The sequence below is a fragment of the Buteo buteo genome, chromosome 15, assembly GCF_964188355.1.
Source record: "Buteo buteo chromosome 15, bButBut1.hap1.1, whole genome shotgun sequence".
NCBI classification, from domain to species: Eukaryota; Metazoa; Chordata; class Aves; order Accipitriformes; family Accipitridae; genus Buteo; species Buteo buteo.
The window spans coordinates 11581094-11608846 of NC_134185.1; the positions used below are offsets into that span (position 1 = coordinate 11581094).

At 42.4% G+C, this 27753-nt stretch overlaps 1 protein-coding gene across 1 annotated transcript; it reads left to right on the forward strand.

Annotated features, from left to right (window-relative positions):
• Positions 1-10051: 10051 nt before the first annotated feature.
• On the forward strand, positions 10052-27092 carry SPACA1 (sperm acrosome associated 1). The gene is made up of 7 exons (XM_075046362.1): positions 10052-10190; positions 13971-14027; positions 17951-18052; positions 18432-18538; positions 19045-19180; positions 26581-26725; positions 26999-27092. Exons 1-7 carry the CDS (start codon positions 10052-10054, stop codon positions 27090-27092), a joined length of 780 nt encoding a protein of 259 aa, XP_074902463.1.
• Positions 27093-27753: the final 661 nt, after the last annotated feature.

Genomic DNA, 27753 nt, shown 5'->3' on the forward strand with positions numbered 1-27753 from the left:
GCAGCATATATTTCTAACAGCAGAGGAGATGAACCACCAGAAGAAGTGCCAAATTCTCTGTCCCTCGGTAACTTTGCATCCCCGCTGGAACACATGCTACAGCTAAACACGAGTTCAATGCAGGGGTAAGTGATGACATTTAAGGGCTCATGGAGGTCAAAAGAGATGATCCAGTGGTCCCTCCCAGCCTTCGATCCACGAATCTATGAATACAGATAACAGCAATTAAAAAGCAGCTCTGCGAAAAGGTCTCCACGGCCACTGCTGCAGGGACACTGTGAGAGTTTTGCTGGAAGACTTCTTCAGGAGTGAGGCCGTGGAGCAACTCTGCTTTCAATGAACAGGCACCACCTCAGGGGGGAGAAAACATGTGCCTGGGGTGGCAGAAAGAGATGTCTCTAGAATAATGTCATCTTAACTAAGCTGGAGGTATGACAACTCTATTGCTGATTCCAAAGTGGTGCCACAAATAAATGAATCAAATTCTCCATGCGTAATTTTTAGGCGTGAGCAACCAGGAACAGTGAGCAGCATGGATGAATTTTGAATCATTCACTGACTGGCTGTTGACCCTCCTTTAAATTCCCAGCAGTTTTGGAGTTGCTTATTTCTGATGGCTCTGTAAGTCAAAATAAGGTGCAGCTAAATGAAAAAAAAAAGAAAAAAAAAGAAAATCAGGACATTATTTGCAGGTGTCGTCCAGGCAAGACAAGGATTAGGCATTTCAGACTGCACAGCTATGTAAAGCTTGCTAAGTGAGGCAGAGAATATGCAATATCCCCAGATACCCAGCAGCAGGTCTTTGAGGCAGAGCTGAACCTCACCTTGTTTGAGCCCAGAAGGAGATTCCTTGTGGAGAAGAGGTGGGAGTCAGTACGTGCCCAGCTGTTAACTTTATGCCCTTGCTATGCCTTCACAGACCACTGCCAAAAGACAGTGGATCATTTATGGACATGGAAAAAAGGAGCTGCCTTTTTCAACCAGCCTACTTACTTAAGCAGCAGGCATCAACAGTAATTGGCAACGAGAGCAAAAATAAACTTTGAGCAACCTCACCCTCCCACCAAATCCCTTCCCAAACATGTATTGTTTTGCAAGCAGATAATATTTCTAGTAATGAACAAAGCAAATACAGTTCAGTGCTCTGTAAACACGAATGCACACAGACCAATACATAAGCCTTGGAATAAAATTCTTTGAAAAAGCACTTCTTCAGATGCTTCCCAGCGATGGAGTACCTGCCAGCGAGAAATCATGACTTTTCAGAAATTGCTTTATAATGCAAAAGCACTGGAAAACATACTTATGACTTTCCAACACAAATGAAGTTCTGGCTCTGCTTGGGTCAAAGATGCAACAGGGAAGGCTAGAAATGCGAGGCTGCTAGCTGGTGGGTCTTGGCTTTGACTCAGGTCCCAGAACGACCCTGCAACAATTCTTCTTCATTTACCATGTCTGTGTTATGTTGGCACAGAAATATCCCTAGTTCTCTGGCATGATTTCATGAAAAATTGTTTGATCTTCGCCTGCACATTTCTGCAAGACCTGGCTTGTTTCTCCTGCCGCGGCATGACACATTCCTGACTTCTTTCTGTCAGTGCTGGTGTTGCCATTGCTCTGAGGAGCCAATAAAGATATGTGTCTAGGTCACCTCAAGCTGCCTCGAGCAACTGTAAGCCCGCAGGACTCTCACGATGCAAGTCGGCTCCAGGCATCTCAGAAGTGCCGGCAAGATTGAATTTTGCTGCAAAAGAGCAGCAGCAGAGCCAGGGGAGGGTCCTGGAGAGTCACGCTTTCCACCTCTGCTATGACAGAGGTGTCAGGGGAGCAAAGGGGGGATGACAGCAGTTGCAGGGAAGCCCTTAGGTCTTCACTGCTGCCATCAAAAGCCAGGGCCTCACATGTCCTGATTCTTCCAGCAACAGCCACCAGGCTGGCTCTCCAGGGCACTCGCACTGACAAAGGCGGCTGCAGGAGCCTGAACTCACTCTGGTTTCACCAGCAGTCTGTTGCCATAGGCAACTGCCTATTTTGCCTATACCTAGAGCTGGCCCTGAGCAATATACACAGCAGGATTGCTATGATGAGATTAGCACTCTTTATTATACTATTCCTGCTCTTATCACCAACCCCAGCTCTCACAAATTCAAGATAAGGAAATTTCCCTCATGTACTTACCATGGTCTTGAACAGCACTTTAGAGAGAAGCGGTGAATGCCACTGTATTCACATTTACATGGGAAAATTTAGGGAGTCGTTGCTATTCTTGTTTTCAGGTCCTCTGAACCCTTCAATGTCCCAGTTCTGGTCTGGTTGCTTATCAGTTATCCCAGCTTGAGTAGCTTGAGGGTGTCCTCTCTGCAGTAGGCTAATGTCAATATGGGACCACGGCATCATAATCCCCTCAACTGTAGCCCATAATCTTTTCCATTTGTTAAAAGAAAAAGTATCTTCCTCCTGATTCTTCTAAAACACCCAGGAATAGCCAGTTTCGTAGGCCGGCTTTACTCTGTGCACCACTTCACTTTTGGCAGCTGGGATAGAGAGCTACATCAGGTAAGCATACCTGTTAGCTTACAGGAAGGCAAAACATCTCTAAAAATGTTCTAAGTCTCACTGAAAGCCAAAAGAGGACTTACTTTAGAGACTCAGACATGCAACCAAATGACCGCTGCTTAACATGTTATCATCCATCAGCTGAGCAACTCACTCAGACACAGCTGCATTGCACTACCCTGGCCTGGCTTGGGATCACCATGGGGAAATGGAGGGGACTCGAAATTGGAAATGGTGAGCCTAAACTCCCTTGCGTGTATTTTCCATTTAGGATCCTCACTCCTTATTGAAATACCTTGTTGATTCTGGGAAATTCCTCACTGAATGGAGTCCAGATAGTCAAAGATACTGCTTTTTAATCAGAGCGTGGCCCCTAATTCCTTTGACAATCTTAGTGTTTAGATCCTTCAATAATTGCATAGCTCTAAAAGTTTGAGCCTCAAATTGGGTTCTGCAGCAAGATATTTATGTAATATGAAATCCTGTTGTATCAAACAACAAATAAAGGCCTAAGCCGACCTGACGGTGACCTTTTTAATAATAGAAAATCATTAAAAAAAACCAAAGCACAATGCAAATGCAGATGATTTGGTTACAGTAGATTTGATCAAATAAAAGAGACAATCTAATTAACCAGTGATTAGATTAAGTAGAAGTCTCTGTATTGAGTGATGGATAATTAACTGGAATTGTATTTACTTATTTTTTATTGTACTGCAGAACAAGGCACATCTTTGCCTTTCTTTCCTTTCACTGCAGTCTTTTAATTAAACAAAATTATCCTGAATGTTTTACACAGAATCTAGGCCTCTAAGTAAACACGGTAAATTGGAAAGGGAAAGGCAGCCCTTTACTGAGATTTAGTTGTCGATCAATACCATTTGGATAAATCTCATCCAACGGAACAGTTACAACTCTTGCTTTTCAGAGCTGCTTGGTATTTATAGCTCCAGCTGAGTGGAATGTGAGCTGCAGGTGCTCAGCCCTTCAGAGAGCCATGCCCTTATTGTTCAAACGTAATTTATGCTTGAGAACAAACAAACAAACATATTCAAGGCAACGCCTAATTTCCGCACCTGAGTCAATCAAGATTTATTTTTATCAAGGCAAATGCACATAAGGGAATGGTGCACAGCTGATCAACATCTAAGACAGAAATGGATCTTGCACTTTGAAATCCTTATCAGAAATGGTTGTGGTGACTTTTAAGTGTAGGCTATGTAAGAGACAGTCTTTTAAAGTGATTTAATTCCCTCCTTTTAAGAACTGTCATCTGGAAGATTGGTTTGGCTCCCCATCACTACCAGAAAAACCCTATACTATTGAAGAAGCCCTTTTAATAACACAGCTTGTCAGATGTTAGATGTCATTTTAATTTTTTAAGTATTTTGTTAATTGCGTATTTTCTGGAGGCTCTGTGATAGCCTATAAAAAGTGTCATAGCAGGTAATCACTAGGTTCACCGTACACATGGGTTGCATATTCACGTGTTCCTCTGCTCAGAATACATAACAGTTAATCTGATAAAGTATCTGCTGGCAAAATTTCTCCCCTAGCTGTGGGACTACTGTCTGTCTGTCTGTCTAGACGCTCTTACTGCTCTCATTACCATGGTATCTCAGTGCATCCAGACCCATGGATATCTGAGGAGGAGTTAATAAGCATTAGCTCTTGCTAGGTCTCTTCAGAGGATGCTTCTGCCAAACTGCAGGGGACAGCAGACGAGAACAGCATGATTCCTGAATGCGATGAGCTGCCTGAGGGGGAAAGCTAGTAGGACAGTGTGGAAGCTCTGGCATCTATTTAGCAGTGCCTTGCAGTCTGCCTCTGGCCAGGTGGCAGGGCATTCGTGTGTTGCCTTATACGCAGGCGTTTTTCTCGCTTGTGTGCAGAGACGAGCAAAGCTAGAGTCACTGCAAGCTCTGTGCTAGCGAGGATGCCAAGGAACACCATGTGGAGGCGGGTGGATTCTGGATGAGAGAGTGGGTAAACAGAAAGGCTGAAGTGCCAGGGGTAGCCTCGGGGGCATTCCCTTAGGGAACAAACAGCAACTGAACTCAAAAGTAAGGCCTCACTACAGCAATTAGCTTCTCCAACTGATCTAAGGTATCAGCTAGATTTTTAACAGAAAGACCTGGTTGACCAGGTGATGAACATGCCTGCAGCTGCTGTATTTTAAGGCCACATTTTTTCTCCTGAAATGCCAGGCCGTGAATTTACCCATTTACTTGTAAAGCCTGGAATCTCCCTGGAATCTCTTTTATGGTGCAGACTTTATTTTTGCTGGTGCTGAGTGCAAGCCAGAAACAGATAAAACCGCACCTTCTCAGCACTGTTGATGTTCAGGGCTTGGGTCTTGATCCCCGTGATGTTATTAAGAAAACTTCTCTTGTCCTTCACATGAGCAGGCTTTTAACTAATTTGACTTGTATTCAGTCCCTATTTACATCTGAACAACAACTCTGACCAAAAGGGGCTGTAAGAGTGGGACCAAATGTGACCTCTGGCTTGAACTGTTTCAGCAGTGATTCTCCCAGTTCTCAATCTCTCTCTCCTCACATGGAGTTACCGTACCTCTAACCTTTCTCACTAAAGTCTGTTCAAAGTAACAGGAAAATGGATGGGACTATCTCAGAAAGTCCAAGAATATATCTGAATTCTCTGATATTTCTTGCATAAAATATTTAACAAGTATTGTTGCTGAAAAGGCTGGGTGTCAGGATGGCATGTGTACCTCCTAAATAACATGGGCAAAATCATACCATCACAGCATGCAGTTGTCCATGGACAGAAATCTCAGTTGAATTCCCCTGTCTTTCTCTTCACAAGGCCACAAAGACAAAGAATTACATACAAGCCACAGGACTTGAGAGTGTGTCCAGCAGCCTAGATGCATACCGACTCCATCTCATGACAAAACCCAGGCATGTATCTTTTCCTCCTCCCCTACTCCTTTCTCCTTTCTGGAAGGCCAGATGTGTAGATGTAGGCAAGAGGGCCTCATTGCCAGCAAGGAAGAAGGAGTTGTAGAAGACAAAGGAAAGCTCCTCCAGTTTTGGTGGAAGCAAGGAAAGGGGAGAATAGGGAGATATGAAATACCAGATCTCCTGAGAAATGTCGGACAAGAGGAAAAGAAGAAGGAGTGCCTAATTTTTTCTGCTCAGTGGTGATATATGTATGCAGACACCAGCCTAGGAATTGTGGGGGAACTCTAATGAATCTCTCCAAGTTGTGTCTATGGTGCTGATTACCGCTGTTCCCGCAGAAGCCACTTGTATTTGTGATTTGGAGAGGTTTTCAGCAGGCAATGAAATATTAGTTGCTATTTAAAAAATGTACCACATAATTGCAGAAGATAGCATGTTTCCGTTCCAATTAGAAGTGAATAACTGTAATACCTGAAGGAGCCTTGTGCAACATCTGTAGGTAAATACTGCTCTTTGTAAAGGAATCTACACGTAGAAAAATGCCTAACAGGCTTGTGAATAGCAAGTTTTAGATGTAAACTACTGAAGTATAAGAATCACTATACCATGGAGAAATCTAAGTAGAGTTTGAGATGTTTTTTCCTAAAAAGATGCAAAATATACTCCTAGCAAATCGTGCTCTCCTTTATTGCTTGTATATCAATATGGCAAGCAGAACACTTTCTAACTCAGAAAAGTTTGTCCTCAGCTGTTCGTGTTAAATTCACAAAAACATGGCAATGCTTCATCTCCAACCAAAGCCTGCCTTCATACATTAACCGTGCGTGCAGCCATTCTTCAACACAGAGGTCAACTAGCATGAACGGCTCATATTGACTCTTAAAACTCCTGCACAGCGTGGCTGTTGCAAATTGTTTACCGGGACTGGGACTGTACCCAGTAAACATGTAAATTAGCTCATTGCAAATGTTGAGATGTGCCCTAACTGCTAGGTTATGTAGGGGAAATGTAGGGGCCTCTATTCAACATGTACACAGTCTTTTGACACATGTAGAGCAGACGGGTGGATTCTGACGATCTACATATTGAAGGTGGTTGCTGAAACAGTCGGTGCAGTGACTAAATCCACGCTTTTGTAGATTCAGCCCTTAACAATTTCTGGAAAGCTCCCATTTCACTCCCATCCTAGAATTAGTAGCATCTAATCAGCTTAAACCTATGCTGTGGCAAGATGTCAGGTACCTACAGGGTCTCCATGAACCAGCGAATGAACTTTAAATCAACTGAAAAATCCCACTGATTTGTGAATGGAACTACATCTGGACCCTCAGCAAAAAATGCAACCAGTTCTGCAGCTTCAGTTCATTCCTGCATCTGGTGAGGTGTTGATAGGGCTAGAAGGGCCAAGTTCAGGGCCTTGATTAAGCAAATGCAACTCCACTCTTGACAGAACTGCACTTGCCCATCAGAGGTCTGATTCTGACCCAAGACCTTTGTATACCGTGTTTATGTTTCTTTCTTTGCATAATTGTACAGTGCTGAAAGATCTTTGAACAAACTTGTTTTATAGAAGGGAACAGAAATATATATGGGGTATGACTGCAGGCTTGCAAACAACAGAAATACCTGAAAAACCCTCTGTTCTGCTATTGATCCAAAGGAGTGCTGGAAACATTACTATGGCAACAATTCTTACCCAGTGGAAGAAGCATGCCATTATCTGTGCATAGGAACAAAACAAGAGGAGGCGTTTTTCAGAACTGTTGCCCACCTCCCCTTGACCACTACAGATGTGCTAAGCTTCTGGCATGAGCTCCTGTTGCAGAAGCTTTCAATGAGATACAACATACAGAATTATTTATTGGCCCGCGCACAGAGAATAAAGAAATTCTATTGACCAACAGAGACCTGTTGCAGAAAACAGCACTGCATGGAAGTCCTGTTTTCTAAGAATATCAAACATCTTCCTTACCTCGTTAACAACCAGGGTTATCGTTGTGCATAAAAGGGACAAGGCTGCGCTGGCTCACTCTAAATGTTGTCTATGTCATTTGGCTGCACACCACTCGAACCTTTTGCAAGTACAGTTATTAACTCAGAAAACTACTGAGCATCTAATCTGGCCATGAATTTACCGAGAATGAGTTCAGGCTGAAGTACAAATCTGTTGGCATTGTGATAATGGTGTTATTTGGTCTATTAATTAGCAACTAGACTAATCAAGTCAGCAAGAAACCGTTTTGCATTGTATGGCTAAACTGAAAGTCCACATCCCATATAGCCTGAAGACAGAATTGAGAGCTAATCATATTCCAGGTGTTTGTAACACTGAAGAAGCTCTGTCTGCTGCTCCTAGCTGCATCTCTCATCCCCGGCTTCACATATGGGTAATTTTAAGGAGCACTGTGACTCTGCCCACTGCTCCTAACCCTGGGGAGGGGAGTGATACTGGCTACAAGTCCAGGCAGACTGTTCTTCCTGTAAATGGCTGAGGAAAACGATTGTGTGGGAGATGGTGCCAAGCGAGGAGAGAAAAGGAGCAGCCTGGAAGAAAGCTTCCAAATACACACTCCCACTGCAGAAACACTTTATGGCTGTCCTGAGCCTGGGGAGAAGAACAAGCAGCTACAAGCTCTTTCCAAGCTGTTTTGTTTGCCAGTCTTCTCTCTGGGCAGCCTGCAGTACAGCCAGCTGTGAGAGCAACGCAAGTAGGTGGAACAGCTCTGCCCACTTGGGAGCTCACTACTGCTCCACAGGGCCACTTAACAGCATGAGCCAAGTGGATATTGACCATTGCCATTAGTACTGTCATCCCTTTTTTCAATAAAAAGTAAAAAAAAAAAAAGGGTCAGAAAAAATGAGAGAGAGCCTGGGCAGAAGATAGACCATAAAAAGAGGGCCAAGCCTAGCACCAAGTATGTGAAGTACAAGGAAGGAATGGAAAACACATTGCTCCTAACTAATAACGTTGAGAAAACACACAAAATGCTCTCCAGCCATTTACTAGGTCCCAGCCTAAAAAGCTGAGTTCCTGCTTATTCTGTAGAAATGGTAAAGATTTATTTCTTCTAGAGAAGTATGTAGCCGTGCTCTTCCTGGAAATTACTCATCTTTCCTTCAGGATGTCTCCTGTATCCCATCACAAGCAGGCACAGAATATATGTGCATCTGTGTGTATGTACAGGCATATTTTACACGTCCATACACACGGATAGGAAAGTGTGTTGAAAATGTCTCAATGAAAGAAAAACTAGAATATACACTTGGATTTAACCTATTTGGTCAATCTTTTTCCCTTCCCTGGAGACAGCTGGTTTTATTCAATATTGACTTTTTTCCTAGTTCTACATGACTTTGGGTCCTGAAAATATAGAAATAGGAGCTATTATTAAGGAGATAATTATTATTTTGACAACAACAACTTTGACAGCTTCATGAACTTTATTAAATAAAAGATGGCTTATTACCCATCACATAGTATTTTCCCACTTCTCCAGCTTTCTCTGCCTTCAACATCTGAGAGACTCCCAAGTATTTCAGAGAATTAATAGCCTCTCTTCTAGCTTTAGGGAAGTAGCTTGATCAGTTCCACAAATTTTCTTCCCTGTTTGCTGTTGCCCATGTGAGAGCAGGTGTTCTGGGAAGAAACTAAGGAAAGGCTAAGCCAAACAGATAAGATACACAGGTCTCGAATGCAGGGAAAGCTCTGTTCATTTTCAACTCCCATGAAAGCAAATTTCACACAGCCCAGGTCCAGCTCTGCACTCACAAGCAACCCCCTGGTTGCCTGCGTTTCTTTGTTCTGGGGAAATGCAGTTGCTGCTGGAAGTCATGCTCACTGAGGAGGAAGTTCTCGCCCAGATAGCTTGGGACGTCTGCAGAGGCTTTCTGAACATCAAAGCAGAGACTACAACACGGATTCTGTGTAAAATGTGGGAGCATCACTTACAAACACCGGTTTTGCGTAGCGGGGATGCTTATTGCAAGCAGGCTCTTACATTCTCTACCTGCTGGTCCGGCGTCCCCCTCACAATCGGAACGGTTGTCCAACGTGCCCATCGTACGCGCGATTGCCAGTTTCCTGAACACAGGTGCACTTCTTCGGTTTGCACGGACCCCCTTTGTACAGGACTCCGGCATATGGGGAGTGGAAAGGTACTGTGGAAAACCTAGGGTAGTATTTTAAAAAACTGGAGTTGGCCAGAAAGATTTGAATCCAAATCTGCCTTTTCTGGACTCTGGAGAAGGGCTAGATACTTCAGTGCAACCGCAAATGTCATTCTTTGGGACCACCTTCAACAGGCAGTCAGATCCCGTGGGTGCTACGAGGTCTGCCACCCATTTTATTAGAAAGCCGCCCTCCAGCGCGAGCGACAGCAACTGAGGCGGCCGCGGACCGCTCTCGCTCCGGTTGCCAGCTTCCACCTACGACCTCGGGGCTCCTCGGACCAGCCAGGCCGCAGGGCCGCGACCCCCGCCCGGAGCCGGGGCCGGGAGCTCCGCCGGGGCCGGGCCCGTTGTGACGCGCCCGGGGTTGCCGGGCGGCGGCGGGCTCGGAGCGCGGCGGCATGGCGGGGCGGCCGGCCCTGCTCCTGCTCCTGCTCCCGCTCCTGGCCTCGCTGGCGGCGGGAGCCGCGATCGGCGGCAGCGCGGAGGCGGCGGAGGCCCTGGGCTGGCGGGCCGAGCCGGCTGAGGCGGCCGCGGGCGGTGTGGGCGTCCCCGCCAGCCCCGGCCCGAACCGCGCCCTCCGGCGCCGGGGCTCCTGGCCGGGAGGTGCGGGCCCTGGTCTCCCCCCACCCCGTTCCCTGAGGCCGGCCGGCTGTCCGGCCGGCTGCCCGCCCGTCTCCCTTTCTGGCTTCTCCCGCAGATGCGGCGACTGCCGGTCCCGCCGAGGGGGGCTTCCCCCCTCCTCGGCCGGCTTCCCCCTCTGGAGGCGGGGGGTGAGGGGAGAGCAGGTTTCGAGTGGAAGAGCAGATATTTGCGGGGCTGCCCGGAGTCGTGCTTTGTGAGCGAGGCTTAATCACTGCCAGGATGTAACGCGCTCTCCTGGGTGTCATATGCAGGCAGTGGGAAGGTGTCAGAGTGAATTCGGTGCTTTATTAAGCCGTGCAGCATCACAGGGGCCCTCCTGAAGGGGGAGGCTGGGGAGACGGGGAAAGCTCCAGATCTGCTCGTCACTCTCGTAGCCGAAAGTGTGGGCTACGGAGAGTCGGATACGTGCAAACCCCCTCCGTCTGTCGTCGAGCAAGGAACCGCACAGGTTCACAGCTGACGCGTTGTCAAGTGCGAAGCCAGTTGGCCCGTGGAAAGATTTCCGTCCTGGGAAACCTGCGTCCCCGCAGCTGCCCCTGCTGCTGTCGCTTTGGGGATGGAGCAGTGCTGCTCCCCCTCCCCGCCGCACTTTGACCTTCAGGACCCCACAAGTACTAAAGCCGCGACACTTGGCAAGAACGAGATGCCCAACTCGGGAGTGAGCGAGTTCCCCTAGGGTTCACAACCGTGACTTTGAGTGCTCTCTGTCGACTTTTGTAGTAGGACTTCCGTGGGCTTTTTAAGTGCTTATCAGAATATTCCGCGTGTATGCTCTGTTGTGGCTTGCAATTAAAATGGTGTATAATGGCAAAGATTTCTGCTCTACATAGGTTTTACAAGGCTTCCAAATGTAGAGAGGAATACAGGCTGCCTTTGCTGTGCTGGTACTAATTGCGGCCCCCTGACAGGAATGTAAATGCAGTTCCTTAGCACATTCTTATCTCAGCATGTGTGGGATTTACATATATAACTCCTATTAATGCTAATGGAAGCTATATACATAGTTCTTTTTGCATAGGGCTGACACTATATTTTTATCTGAACCTGATGCAACTGGAACCACCCTTCTTATATAAGTAGAAAGATCCGTAGTTTCTTACCAGAAGCTTTCTTAACATTTTAGTTCGTTTAAAATGTATGGAGGAAATGCAAGTGAAGGAAGCAATACAAAACTTTGTGCTGTGATATTGGCATGGCGGTTCATAACATTCATATAAAAAGTGTTATGTTATCCAGAGGATTATCGATGAATCTGATCCTGTTTCCCTTAAAGTTTCTTTTTGTTGGCTTTTTAAAAAATTTCATTCAATCAGAAATCAGGATTGATGATTCCTGATTAACTTGTTAATTTAGAACCAATCAGCTTTTAATGTTTAGAGGTTTATATGGAGTATTACTGCGTAGAAAATAAGAGTATCTTTTTATTTAGCGCTATAGTCAGTTCATCATTATGAATTTCTGACAAAAGAGCCATGTTGCGCGGTGTGGTGCTCCTGAAGCACCCTGAAAGGGTATCACGGTTGATATCTTCATCTGTAATTAGGAGAAGTTTGCTTTCACTGGTTAGCAAAGTCCCTCGATCTTCTATTACTAATATCTGAACTTTTGTGTCTCTTCTTGTTTCTAAAGCTTTTTCTTCCTTTTTTTAAAAATTTGTGTCTGGATGGGAAATGGCAGTAGACACGGCACTTAGGGACGTGGTTTAGCAGTGAACTTGGCAGTCTTAGGTTTATGGCTGGACTCAATGATCTTAAAGGTCTTTTCCAACCTAAATGATTCTATGATGACACCCTGCTGTGGCTACACTCAGCTTGTCACCTCAAAATTGAATTACTGTAATGCCTACTTTCAGGGTGGAGGTTTGGGGTTTACCGTAAGCTGATATGATTTGTCAGAAATCCATGGAGTTGAGAATTCACATAATCTGAAGCTGTCCTAGCCCTCCCTCCCATTCATTTTTGCATGTTTACATTTATTCTGCGCAAGCGAACAAGCGCAACTCACATTGTACCAAGTTGAAAACAGGTATTTTTAAACAGGACTATTTAGACTGTAGGCAGGATCCTTAAGTTCTCCTCCTCCTCTCTGCTGTGCTGTTGTAGTTGTTGTTAGACAAGACCGTTGAATGACTGCCTCGTTAATTTAAAAGCAGCTAAGGGGAATTGAGAGGATGTCCATGGTGGGGACCATCTTCTAAAGAAGTTGTTATTTTTTAAGGCGCATTAGAGACAGAGTTTGAGGATACACTAGCTGTTTTAAAGGTTGTCTCTGTTTTCATAGGATTTTAATCTTACCATTTTTTTCCTTATGTTTTGGGTAAGGTTGGATTTTTTATCATTCAACTGGATAGTTAAGTTATTGTTTAACGATTGTTGTGCATAACACTAGAAGACTGTTCTGACGAGCACAGCTTATATGCTAAAGTAAATGTCAAAACCATAGAGACAGTTAGAGATAACAGAAGAATAAGATTTTGATGGCTCATTTATAATGTTGGGAGAAAGAGTTCAGTATATCAGTGTATCATTGTGGAGAATGCACTGTGCTGCTGTAGTGTAAATCCTGTACAATGGAGGAATAAAGGTTTTATATTTGTATATCACTGACTGCAAGAGAAATGGATCCGTTCCTTTCAACCTGAGAAATTTAAAGTTTTGGATAGTGTGTGAAAAATGTAAATGTTACTCAGAGATTTAGTAGCAAGAAGTGATATATAAACTTGCATTACTGCACAGAAATAACATTTTGTAAACATAAATCTTGACTATAAAAAACTGAGAGACAGTGAAAGCAAACTTTACATTGGTAAGTATTTGTTATCAGAAAAAAATAATCTGAGTAGGCGGGACTGGCAGTGTAGACTTGTAAAAACAGTCATAGTGACTTTCTCTTTGCATTTGGAAGAATTGAAAAGACCTATTGCTTATTTAATGAATAATTTGCAAAGGAGCTTCACTAAGTTAGTTTCTCTATGGAACAGTTACTGTGTCTCAGTATCCTTATAAACAAACATTCAGATTGCATGCTATTAGGAATAAAATATATAATCCAGATTTGAATCCCAGATGGAGATGAGAACCTTTTGTACATTCTGTGAAACCCATTCTGTAACCTCAAAAAAATTAAAAAATGGAAGGAACCCAATCACAGTGATTAAAACCCTAGTACCTAATTAAAATACTGTACCTGGTTGACTCATCTTTGTGCTGGCTGTCTAAACCTGACCTTGAAGTGTGATGAGGAAAAAATCATGTGGGAACACATACATTAGCCAGAAAAAACAAGGAAATGAGTTAACTGAATATTGTTTAATGAAAATTTTTCTTAACTCTTTTCAGGGAAGACCTCTAATTTGCATAGAACCTAGACACTGCACTTCCCAGAGCATTCAGTAGGCTAATTAAATATCATAGGCTGGTTTAGAAGAAAAATGCATTTTTTGCTTTTAAAGAATCATCTTAAGGTTTAAGCATGAATGCTATTTACACTGGATTTTATGATAATTTTTTCATAAATGTCTTGTTTTTCTGGTCTAGTTAGTGAAAGCAAAAATGTTGGCGAATTTCACATTTCAACTAACAAGTAGTAAAAACATCAAGGAGTGAGTTTCCTGTTAATTTGGCATTTCCACCCCTGTCATTGTATTAGAGATGTAACTTTAGACTTTGTGTTCAGGTCTGAATGCCACTGTGTCCACGGAAGTAGAATTTGGAGTATGCACAGTTACATGTGGTAAGTAGAAAAGCAGATGAATAAAACATATTGTCATTTGTTTTTGGGAAAAAAAAAAAAAGTGCTAACTGTAGCAATTTAGCAGTTGTAATTGGCTTGCCCTCGTTCACCTCTCATTGATTTCAATTGCCAATAACTATAATTAACAAAAACAATCAGGCTGATTGTCATTAGGAGTTTAGGTCAGATCTGTTGTTTTATTAATTTCACAGCCTGCAAGCTCCTATTTTAAACCAGTTCCCTACGTTTATTGGCACATGAGCTGCCTTCCCCAAAGTAACAATTTTCGCTATTTGTGAACATCTGTGAGATGTTCAGAAGATGAAAGATCTTCTGATGCTTCTCACAGATGTCTTCCCACATACAATATTGCCAAAAAATTGCTTGCCTGCAGTAGCCTGTTCTGTATTCCACATTTATACAATTTATAAATTGTGCAATGGAGAGGAGAGGTATCATTCTGGAGTAGGAAGGGAGAGAGGAAAAATGAGATGAGCCTTAAGAAGACATCTCTGCGTTTGTGGTGATGATGGAAACTGCTGTGAGGTGGTAATTATATTGCTTAGGAAGCAGTCTTGAATCAGAAATGCTCTTAATTTTTTTCTGAACAAATTCAGCTTCTTGTGAGACCACAGGAAAAAGAAAGAGAGGCGAGTTTTTTCCCCCATCAATCTCATGTTTTCTAGAGTATGCCTTTTTTTTCCAGTCACTTTTTCATATTTCCAATGACAGAACTGCCTTGATTCCCTCCTATTTCACATCTTAGGACGTTATGGGTTTAGGAGATTGTTTTTGCTTCTACATGCTTCAATATTTCTTCATAATTTCAAATCTGCTTATATGTTCTGTATACCAATGCTGTATATGTATCCCCGGACTCTTAATAACCTCACTTGCTCTGATGCACACATCTTTTGGATACTTAGAAACTGCTCCTTATGTTCCATCCCTCTAGCAGATGTCTCAAATGTTCTGTATTTCCAGGGATTTTCACTAAATTTTCTCAGTTTTATCTTTGGTCCCTCAGTGTTAACATTGTGGTGGGTTAACCTTGGCTGGATGCCAGGTGCCCACCAAGCTGCTCTATCACTCCCCTCCTCAGCAGAACAGGGGGAGAAAATAAGATGAAAAAGTCGTGGGTTAAGATAAAGGCAGTTTAATAAAAAAAAGCAAAGGCTGTGCACAGGAACAAAGGAAATAAACAAAATTATTCCCTACTTCCCATCAGCGGGTGATGTCCAGCCACTTTCTGAGAAGTAGGGCCTCAGTATGCATAGCGGTTGCTTTGGAAGAAAAACACTGTAATAAAAATGCCTGTCCCACCTCCTTTCTCTCAGCTTTTATTGCTGAGAAAGATGTCACATAGTATGGAATATCCCTCTGGTCAATTTGGGTCAGCTGTCCTGGCTTGTGTCCCCTTCCAGCCTCTTGCCCACCCCCAGCCTACTGGTCTTTGGGGGGTGTAAAGAGACAGCCTTGATGCTGTGGGAGCACTGCTCAGCAGTAGCCCAAACACTGGTGTGTTATCAGCACCATTTCAGCTACCAATACAAAGCACAGCACTGTGAGGGCTGCTGTGGGGAAAATTAACTCCATCCTAGCCAGACCCAATACAAAATGTTTAACACCTTTAATTCTGAAAATTATATAATCTTACTGAAGAATCAGGAAGGGCAAGCTCTAACAAAAAAAGAAAAAGGCATCATCTCATATCTGGAGTCAGGATTGTGTTTGTAGCCTTCACTCTAGCCAGGGCTGTTCAATGCATGGCATGTTTGTCTGTTGAAAGGCTGAAACGTAGCTTCTTGGTTCTTCCAGTAAAGCTCTAAGCTCTTTGTCTCCTTCATAGTCCTTCTTATTCCCTAGATTCTATCTAGCCCTTTATATTTCTTGCTTTCTGAACTGACTCAATTTTCCTAATTTTTTCCCAGTAATTCTGTGGTTCAGATCCATTGCTCCTCTAGTCATAGTCCAGGTTTACAGAGGCATTAAAGCATAGTTAAAGCATATATTAATGATGTCTTGTCATACCTGCCTCAATTTTGCCTTAGTCTCTTTGGTCTAATTGTTTTGGCCACTCTTACCTCTAGATTTCTCTCATAATGGCTCTCTTTGTACTGCTAAGTATTCAGTTCTTTGTGGGTCATCCCTCTTCACCACCCCTCCCCCAGTCTATTAATTTACATTTCTCTAGGGTGAATTTCATTTAGGTAATTTATTTTACTGCGTTGTGGCCAGTTTTCTGTTAGGTTAACTTGTATGACTTGTTGAAGTTACGACTTAATTTGTTAGAACATCTCAGTAGATTAATTTCATCAGTATTGGCAGCTACTAAGAGGAGGTAGGGAAAGGAAACATGGGAATGAAAGAAAAGCTGTCCAAAAGGAAGAGGGAGAGGAGTACCAAAAGAACTTGCAGATCTAATTAAAAGAGCTTTTTTCATCAACCTTTGAGTATGATATACTTCCCAAATTTTAATATTCCCATAGATAAGACATGGTGAGATTTTTCCTGATGAATGTGACTACAATTAGCCCAGCACCCAGGTTTTATCAGAACAGCCTTTTGGCTTTTCATAGGTTTTGTGTCTTTTTTGTTAGCTAAAAAACCTACATGGCACCGAAGAAAGAGGAATGCCTTTAATAAAAGTGTCAGTTCACTGCCATTTACACCTCTGTCTCTGCATCCATGAGATGAGACATTCTCTGGAGCGGAGAACGATCCTTGTTTTGTGTCATTTTCAGTAAGTGGTGGTGTCTCCTCTGTCACTTGAAGTTCTGTTCATAAGCTACATGACAACTCTGAAACATTCTGAAATCTATTGGTTTATATAATACACCTTTAAGGAAGGCAGATACATCATAAATATAATATTCAAAGCAATTTCCTATTAATCATTCTATTGCAAGGGTGGTTTAACTCTCCTTTTTCCATGCCTATTGGTAAACAAAGTGGTTCTGGAAAAATGGCAAAACCTTCAGTGTTTACTGGGCCTAAACATATTATTCCTGCCTCCCCCACAAGCTATGTCATTCCAATGAACTGTGTACACACTGTTTGGCAAAAACAATTATAGCACTTGTTTTGAATTTGTTTGTAATTGTTAAAATGAAGATGTTCCCATTGAAATCCTGATAGTGAGAGTGAACGATTTTTTTCTTCAACATTGTGTAGGAATTTTCCTTAACTTCACACATTTATGATAGGTTATCTCCTGCTCTTTGTCTTCAGTAGGACCCTCCATGTTGCAGGTGGAGTGCTGATGGTCAACACTTGATTTCAGCTGTTTCTAATGAGAAGCCCTATGTTACTGACCACTAGGCTCTGTGCTATGAGAGGCTTCGTTTTGGAGGCTGTTGGTGGTATTCCTGTGTCACTCACTGCAGGCCACTGTTGGGTCACTTCAGACGCCTCAGTCCCAGTGCCAGGAGGTTTTTAGTGCCTTCAGTTTCTGTTGACCTTGGTGGGAGTTGAAGACACTCAGACAGTCACAAGACTGGAGGCAGATTGAGTTGGCAGTCTGTACAGTATTCTCTGTGCCTTCTGATTTGAGTGTTTAAAGACTAGGAGCCTGAATGCTTTGATATTTAAAGTGAATTAACTGTTTTGCAGAACATGTATTAGTTTCTTTTCAAATTCTTTTTCTGTAAGAAAAGTTTTGAATTAATTTTCAATTCTTTTTCTGACACATGATGATTCTAGGAATCTGGCTCCCTAGGGTGCAGAGTCTGACAGAAGTAGATGTCTTGAAATCTTAGATACCAACATGGGATAGCTTTAGCAGGGACTCTGAGAAGATCTCTTTTGCCTGGTATTTGGTAGATCCATCATATTAACATCCAGGCTAAAGAAGGAGAAAGCAAAAACAAAGTATGAAGGAAATGAAGAAATGCAGAGTGAAAGATATTTTTCTCCCCCCAAAGGGATTGGCATTCGAGAAGTTCTGTTAACCAGTGGATGCCCTGGGACTGAAGCAAAATGTATTGTCCGTGTGGAGGAATGCCGGGGGCCGGTAGACTGTGGATGTAAGTGGAACACTGTGATACAGTAATCTAGAACAAATAAGTTGATTCAAAGGAAACATCCTTATTCTCTGTTAGTGTGGTGGAAGTGGAATTAAGTGATTGCATTTCACCCTCCAATTACCCTGTTAAGCAATCCAGTAATGTTTCAGATCTCATTCTGTACTGATGCGCGCTTGATTTCAAGTCCCTGTAAAATACCATTTTTCTGCTATATGCTTCATTCCAGACATTAGACCAAGCAAAAAGTATTTTAAGTAATTTTAAGGGAAGGGATAATTTCCAAGTAACATTCTGTGGTTTGAAGAATTACAAACTTTATGATCTATACAGAGATGTTTCATATAGCTGATGGTGTACCTATTAAAAATTCCTCCTACAGGGGGAACACCAATTTCTGAGGACCTTGCCTGTGTGAAGATGCCTTGTATTTATATACGTCCTGAAAACCGATTTAAGTATGTTTGGAAGATGTTAATTCTAAACAAGGTGAGTAATTGAACCCCACTTTGCAGAAAAATTGTATACTGCATGTATTTACCACATGCTCCATCTGAATTGTACAGACTTCTGAGCAGATTATTTCCTTTGCTGTCATAATGCAAATAAGCCCTGATTTCTCACTGGCGAGTTGGTAATACAAGGACTCGCATGGCTTTGCTCCTTTATGCAGCTTCAATTTGCTGTTTATATGAGGGAAACAATAATTTTAGAGAGTAATGTTTACTGTTATTTCAGAAAAATGGGGCATGGTGGCTGGTGAGTGCATACGTGTCAGCAAGTCGCAACCACATTGCCCTTCCCAGTTCAAGTCGGAGGTGCTGAAGAGATGGGAGAATTTTTCCCAGGGGCCAAGAGGTCCTGACAGATTGAAAGCTGTTGGGAGTAGAATAAGCACTTTTCTGTGCATCTGACACAATGCAGCTCATCTTTGCAGATCTATTTGAAAAAATACAACCCCCCCTTTTTTTTTCTTTTCTTTTATGTATGACTAGACAGCACTCATTCTTCCCAATGATTCAGCTATTATGGAAGTTTGCAGAGATACCCACTCGGTTACTTTCCAGTGTGAAACTCAAGAAAATGGAAATATAATTGCCTCTGTAAAATACACAGTCTACGCAAAAACTGGTAAGCTCATAGAGACGCTTACAGTCTTCTAGTGATATGGCCTTGTGTTTTTTATGTAGTACTCAATCTTTGTAAGATTGCATGTCACCAGTAGTATATAGGCAGGAGTTTGTGTGCTGTGGTAATGACTGTCATGAAATGAAGGCCAATAAAAAAGACGTATAAAAAGAAATGACACGATGGGAATGAAGAGGTTCCTTGTGGTAGGAATGAATATTTTCTTTATCCTTTGTAAAAATTCAAGCTAAAATAAGGAGGTTTTCCTATTACCTGCTTATTTTTTACTGCACCCAGGTTGGGTAACATAGACTTCTTTTTGCCTCACTAAGCCATGTAGCACCAGCAGCATGGGTTCTGCAGTTAAGTCTCCTTTCCACTTCAAAACTGAAGCAGGAAAACAACCTTTTGGGTTTTTTTTTAGTGGCTATGTGGAATTTACTTATACACAATGGATTTAGCAAAGTTTATCATTAAAAAGAATACATCATAAAACAGTTCCCCAGTACTGTCTTTCTCACCTCCTCTGCTAATGGGATTTTTGCTGACTTCATCAGGAAAAGTAGCAGTGTGCTGGTTTTTTCAAACCATGAAAACAGCCGCATGGAAACTCGATCTTTCCTAATCAGAGAAAGGGTGAAAGTGCCTTGCTCATCAAAATTTAAAGTTTTTCCTGAAATAATGTAGATTCAGGTCTTATGCAAAATTATGGCAAACTAGAAAGAAAGAAATCCTTGGAGATACCCCTCCCTGTGTTTCTCCCCTCCATGTTGTTTACCTAGGTAAAACTGTCTGGCCTGGGAATCCTGTTTTTCTCCTCTCTCTTCAGTAAGATAGGCTATTTCCTGTGTCTCTATTGAGGTCCTTTCTGCCATTGTACAGTAACATGGAATTTGTTTATTCATTTTCTAAATCCATCTGGCAGTCACAAAACACCCAAAGCTTTTTTTTTTTTTTTTTCTTCTTCCACTATTCAGTCTCTACATTCCTTTTTGTACAGAGGAAGCTTCCTTTTTGAGACGTGAATTAGCAGATCACATAATCTGTTTTAGGTTTAAGCATGCAAATGGTCCCATTGACTTGAGTCGGTGAGTCATCAATAGGACGACTCACACACTTGTGTTTAAACTGTGACTGAGTAGTCTTGGTGAAAAGTGGTCAAATGAAACCTGCCCAACAGACACACCCACTGAGAACTTCTTACAAGGACTGAGATTTATTGATTCAGAAAATATTTACGACTAGAATCTGAGGAAGACAAGCTCTAGTGTTTATTAAATAGCTTAAAAGGAATGGGTTGTTCTGCTTAGTGCCAGATCAGCATCCTTTGGCTTTGTACAGAGGTGTGTAGATGCCCAAAGGAGTCTGTGGGCTTTCCTTCTCCAGGAGTGACATTGACTGGACTTTAGAAATTATTAACTCTTAATTAGGCTAACAGAAGAAGTTATCAGCTGAAGTTTTGGCTGAGAACTTACCAGGACTTTCATCATACAGATCTAGTTTTGCTCTGTGGATGGTCAGAAGTCTAGCCAGATCAGAAGATTGCATTTACTTTTCCAACAGGATCAGGAGGAAATGAGAAAGATCCTTCTGACGGCATCAGTGGACGCAGCAAGACTCCTTGTGTTTGGATGTAGACTGTCTTAGCTGCTGCCTTGTACTTTGCAGAGCTGCTCTGTTCTCTGGGAGCGTGACTTGCTGCGTTGTTCAGACTCTGGCAAGGGGTAATGTTTCTGCTCATGGTACAATGCTGCCTTTCCCAGTTCCTCATTAAAAGACTTTTTGAAATGAGGGTTGGCGAATTTGAGACAAGTTATCACCCGTGTCAAGCAAGATGGTTTCTCTACCTACTCTGGAAAATCTTTCTGTTGAGCAAACGTCTTTTTCTTTGCCATTCATCTCTCGGGTCTCCAAGCTGAGATCTAAAGAAGGGCAGAATCACAAAAATCAGTGTCAGCAATAGGACAGAAGTCTCCCTTTTCAGGTAATCTACAGGACTGAACTGGATTTTTCCCCAGCATCCAAAGCTGGCCACAGAGATTTCTAGTCAGCGCAGGCTGGGCAGGTGTGCTGGGCTGACCCTGGCTGCCTGCCGGCCCCCACCGCGGCGGGCGGGTCGGAGCCGGCTGGAACCGGCTGGAACCGGCCGTGTCCGGCACGGGGCGGCCCCGGCCTCTCCTCACAGAGGCCGCCCCGCAGCCCCTCACAGCCTGGGCACAGGCGTCCGCACCCGGTTCAACCTGCCGAACTGCCTGTGGGGAGAGCGTCTCCTATAGATTTTGGGAGGTGTATTTGAACCAGCTGAACGGACAAATCCCTTTCAGTCAGGAAAAGAGCGGGTCCTCTCTACTGCCTCCTAAATTACTTTTTTTTTAATGCAGCTGAGGCGATTCTGACCATCTCTCTGCCTCACTCAAGTCAATAAGCTTAAGTTTGTATATTTTGTCTTTCTCATCACCTAGATCACTCCTTTCACTATTCCACACAGATACATTTCTTTATGCCAGAGCTACAGGACAGGGCAGGGGATGTGGAAATGTGTTTGCTCCATGGCTGGCCTTTCTTCTTGGCACCTACCTAGAGAGAAAGCCTTGAAGTCATCAACAGAGCTAAAAATTATCAATGCGGCCAATAAGGGGCAAATGTGTTTGGTTTTGTCTCATCCTTCCTCCTCTTTCCAGTGTTCTGATGTTTTATGCACGTGAACAGCAGTGGCCAGATTCAGCAACACCGTTTCCACGTCTGGCCCCAAAGCCATTACTTGAAAATACATAGTGTGACACTTTCTGCTTCGGATTTTGAGGTGTGTGAGGTAGGAGGAAGGGAAGACGTGTTGCAAAAGGGGACGTAAAACCTCACAGGAATTTGTGTATGTTTCCCATGTGGCGAAACTCCGTAAGAGTTAATTTTAAATCTATGCATGAAGAACGTCCATGTGTCCTTTACCAGTGATCACTGTGCTTCTTGGTGACCTTTTGATGAACAGCCGTAATGACCTTTTTGTATAAGTGAGTCGTCTTTAGTAATTTGGCTCTTCCTTTTATTTTCAGAACTGTTCAGACCTATGGGTTCTCTTTGTCTTTTATAGCAAGGAAAACATAACAGGGAAAAAAAAAATAGTATTTTATCTTCATTAAAAATTATTGGGATCTCTGCAAGGAAAATCCCATCTTATAATAATTGACATTTCTATATGTCCTTCTTACTAAATTGCTACCCTGAAACACTGAAGGGTGTTGTTTCACACTCCCGCCTGTTGTGTTGTTCAGTGTTTTGTGAAGACTTTGGAGCTGGAAGGCGGTTTATTCATATTTACTAATAATAGTCCTGTGAGAAGGGAGGACTCTGCAAGGGAGGAGTGCAAGAGCAGAGAACGATCCTCATTAGGATGCTATGTGAAGGGTGTCAGCCTACTGAGATCCCAGCTGTGCTCCAAGCTCCACGCTTCTCATGAGCGAGAGAGCGAGTTGGGGTGTGTGTCTAGAGGCACTGCTGTGGAGAAGATGGAGGCAATAGCGTTTCTGTGTCTCAGAGGCCATTCTAGCCTCTATCTCTCTTCAGTTCATTTCCTGCTGATGACTTCAGTGCCAGAGCTTCCTTGAGAGAGAAAAGTCACATCTCTCTAACTGGCTACTGTACAAATGTGTAACTGCATGGCTGTGTTGTCCTTGCGCTTGCACAGAAATGAAATGGGGAATCCCAGTACCCAAGATTAACAGCCTGGATCTCCTCTGTGTGTATGTAATCCTGCTCTCCCATTAGCATATATCCATCCATTTTACATACATAAAATAAAGCTTATAGATAATCTAGAAGGCAAACAAAAAAGCTATGCATCACCATTATATTACATTAAAAAAAAACCAGTCTGCAGAGGCAAAATCTCATTCCTCTCTGCCAAACTGATACATACTTTCTGGACCTGAAAACTGGTGGAAAGAACTCCTGTTGGCTGCTGGACCGTATAAACAATTGGTCGAGTGTCTGCTTGTAGATGGAGCACTGCTGTACAGTCAACATTATGGTCTATGAGGAACTCCAGCTCAGTGAAAAATCCAGGCGAAGAGGAGGGTGAAGAGGAACAGTGCTGCTGGCAGAAGTAGTGGGTTTCCTTTGGACAGAAAGGTGCTGAAAAAGCAGGTGTTCCACTTTCTTGATGTACCTGATTTACATTATTATGAATCCGTTTCTTATTGAAGAAATGACGGAATAAAATATAGAGACAGATTTTGTGTTCCTGATACTTTCTGGAGGGAAGTGCTAGCAGTGGCAACAGATGCTTCTGAATGTATTTGGATTTAAGCGAATTAAAGGGGAGAGGGTTCCATGAAGGCAGAGGACAGTCCAGAGATACACTGCACTGCATAGAAATCAAAGCAGCTTTGTTAAACTATAGTATACAGTGCAAATATAGTTGCTGGGCCACGTCACAGCAGAGTGTGTGCTGCTGTCCTGCTCTGGTGCTTGGTGTGAGGGAGGTATGCGATGTATCTTTTTTGACCCAAATAAGAAAGCCGTAACTTTCTAAGGTCCTATTGTTCTGGTGGCACAAAGAAGGTAAAAAAGCTGTCAAGCTTCTTAGCAGCTGGTAGTGGCCATACAGATGACACTTTTGTTTCCTTTAATCCAGCCTGTTGTGCCCCCCATTGGCACAGCAGATAGACAGGGACTGGGGTGGAGGGAGTGTGTAGTGCTTGGACCATTTGAGCTGTTAGAAAGGCTTCTGTGAGCCATGACCAGCACACTCTTGGGTTTCTGCCACAGGGCTGGCCTCAAATCAGCAAGCCCTGGTGGAAGCTAAATACTAAACCTGAGCATTCTGTCTTTTCCTTCCTGCCTGCCTTGTTCAGACTTGCACAAATAAATGGATCTTTATAGTTTAGATCCAACGGTGCCTACAATCTAACTGCAGCATCCCTCCCTTGCATTTCATTTAAGTGCATTCCTTTTTTACTTCAGATGAATATAAATAGTCAACAGGTAAAGTGAGAATGCCAAGCTTTCCATAGGGTTGGAGACAATCTGCTTGAAACTATCAATCAGGTATGTTACCAATCTCTTTTTTTGCTTGTAGAACCCTTGAAAATTTCCAGTGGAGGTGCACGCAATTCTGGGATTTTTTTTTTACAATGTAATTGTAGAATATATATGATTGATAGTGATTTTCTTCATCATTCTTCATAGTGAAGTAGTCCACAGACCCACAGTGGGCTGTAGACTTCAGGTTGAAAGTGACTGAGCTACACTTTGCATGTTTCAAAAAAAGAGTTGTTCTTCCTACTTTTACTAAGCTAAGTGGACTTTTTTAAAAAGTTGGTGTAAATACATCTTTGTAACCTTAACTGTAAGCTGAAGATGTTTTTAAGGCTTGTTCTGGCTGTGGCAAAATTCTCACTAATTGAGAGTGTTGTGTAGACTTTACAAGTGCAGTCAGAGGCTTAAAAGTGCACCTGATATGAATCAGTCTTTGCTCATTGTGAACCAGCTTATTGGGAAGCTGCTTTTCTGTCTGCTTCCTGCTTGCATTTTAAACATGTGTGTTTACTTGGAAGGCATCCCCTCTGTATTATCAGGTTGCCTCTTAGGCAGTTCTGGTTCTTGACTATTGGAAGAATTTCTTGCCTAGGAAGAAAACTTGAGTAGGTTAGCTGTGGATAACATAAAACTTGCTTTTCTCTTCAGCAGGCTCCTGTTACAGCCTGTAAACAGAGGTATTCTTAGAGTTCTAAGGTCACATCTTGCCAAGGGGAAAATATATTATATTAATGAAATTGCAAAATCAAAGATAATTTTCATTAATCTCCATTTCCCACAACTGCATGTAATTCTAAAAAGACACAGTCCAGTCAGTGAATTAGCCTAAAAGCAGTTAGCTCCACATTGTATAAACCCCCAATATTCAGACTTACTCTGTATGATATTCTCAGCCAGTTCACTATTCTTACCTGTCCTGTATCTTGCAGAAAGATCAGGAGAATCCTACAGAGGAGCTGTGGTTTAAGAATATCAGAATGAAAATTCTGTGATGCGGGAGAATGAAACTCAAATGATGCGATGGAAGAGTTGCTTAGATACTACAGTGATGACAGTGGCACAGGACCTTATATAGAAGTAGAAATGAAATAGAAATAGAAATGGTTTTCCTGCAGGCATTCTGCTATACAGAATTCCTACCAGCGTGAACATGAATTTTGCATACCATCCAGCAATGAGATAGCACCTTATAGTTTTAGAAACTATATGAGGGAAAATGAAAGAGAAATTAGGGTTGGCTTATGTAAAATTGTCAATGCTGGAGGGATCTGGGACGATGCCTGATGGTTCATTGATTTGGTTGAATGTGGCTGAACAAATCAGGTCAATTAAATTTCAGAACAACGTGACTGGGTTTGGTTTCCAGGCGTTTCTTTATCCAGTGTCAAAAAAGAGATGGAGGAAATTGGTTGACCATTTTCAGTATTTTCCACTCTTCCTGGGTTGTTTGTTAGAGCCGTCTCCTAACTGGTACATCTGGTCTTAGAGAAACAGCCTAAGTAATGGCAGGGCCTTCGGTTTCCTTAGGTGAATGGTTGAACAGGCTGCAGGATTACAAAATGCATTTTTACTTGATATCCTTGCCACATTTTTCACTTCTCAGCTTTATGCAGCTGCTCCTCGCTATGTGTTTCTGGGCTGTGCAGAACAACTCCTTTCCATGCTCAGTCGTTATTTGCTTTAAATAAAGGCTTTGCAGACCTAGATAGAGACAGGGAACTGAAAAGCAGCACTTAAGTCCTTGAATCTGGTCTTTTGCTAGCATACTCTCTTTTGGCTTCATTATTATCATTATTATTGCAGCAATTACCATTGTTAGAATTCTTCTGTAGCATGGTGGTATCTTGGTGCCTCAGCCCTGGGTGATGGAGCACCTGGTACCAGGCACAGAACAAAGAAGTCAGCCTGCCTTGAGTGGCAGACAGCCTGTGGTAATTCTTCTGTCTTTATCATTCATGTATCTTACATGGACATGTCTTGAAAACTTACTTTAAAGCATTTCTTAAAGCAAAAATATTGCTGTGTTAGTCATTCTCAACAACATGTACCAGATAGATACTTTTCCCTCTCTTTAATTTTTTCCTTGTCTTTAGGAATTGCAGTTCTTTGTGTTTCACGGCTCTTAAGTGACATGTATCCCACTCCACATGCCTTGATCTCCACTTCTTTGCATCTTCCTTGGTTAGATATGCCTTTGCAAAGATATAAAATGTTACTATTCTAACTTCTGCTGATACTGTAAAGGCCTGAAGGTTGTGAAAGATGTCAAATAGTAAATAATCAAGTCTTGCTCCTTTTCAGTCCTGTCCATCAGATTAAATGCCCGATTCATTTGAAAATAATAATGACCATGTATTTCTTTTCTTCAGAAATGCAAACAAAAAAGTCAAGGAGAACAGAAACAGGGCAATCAAGGAGAACAACGACAGATGCCATTCTAGTCTTTTGCCTGGCAACTGGAATCATTGTGACTGTCAGTGTGATCTTTGCCATGATCTTTATGATTCTTCACTGGTAGGTGGACAGCGTACAATGTGATTTACATTTTATTTGATGAAAATATAGTATTACTGATGACAAACAAGACCTGGGGTGAACTATTTAAGTTTCTCTGTAGTTTAATATTTGTGTTGCCAGCAGAGAAAACAGGAACAACCTTCTGGAGATTGGAAAGAAGTATGTTACAAAGCAGTTACAGTGATTGTGGATGGGAAGAGAATGATTCAGAGCAATTTATGTAAACCTACTTAAAGGTATGTTTTTGTTGAATTCTTTTGTCCATTTCAGGGCTGCTGTAAAAGCTATTTGGAAATCAAAATCCGGGCAAGACAACCAAGACAAGAAGCTGGCGAACAAAAGATCACTGTGTAATATGGAATAAATAGTGCCCCCCCCCCCCCCCCCGGGTCCACACTGGCCTTTCAAGGAATTGGAGTCTCCACCTGCAGCTGCAGCGTTCTCACCATCTGCATTAGCCATAATACAAGAAGTGGCAGAGCCCTCACTCACAGAAGATGAAGTATGTAAGTCCTTCCAGGACTTGCATAATGAACAGAATTAGAAAAAAAAAATATTGGATTACCTAGAAATATGATATAAAGAAGATTAAAATATGTTTGAAATACTGGTTTTAAGAAGTACTCTTTAGAGTTCACATTCGCTGTCTTGGATTACTGGACTTTAAGTGAAATGGGTAGGAATACTATTTTAAGGTGGACATCAGTTCCCGGGTAGTTTAATAGTCTGAGCAGTTCTGAAGTGGAGAACCAAAGCTGGGTCTTTGTGAGGATGTTGAAAATTATATACTTAATATGTCTTAATTTTGTGAAGATGTTAATCTAGACTAGATGAAACTAGGCATATAGTCTAGGCAGACACCATTTTTTGTAAAGTGCTCCTTATCTCCTTGATGATCCTCAAGCACAGCACCTACTATGTAATCACTATAATCCAGTTTCTGCTGACACATGGAAGGATGTGTAATGGTAGGAAAGATCATTAAAAGTTGCTTCATAAGATTAATTAAATTTTTACCTGCCCAT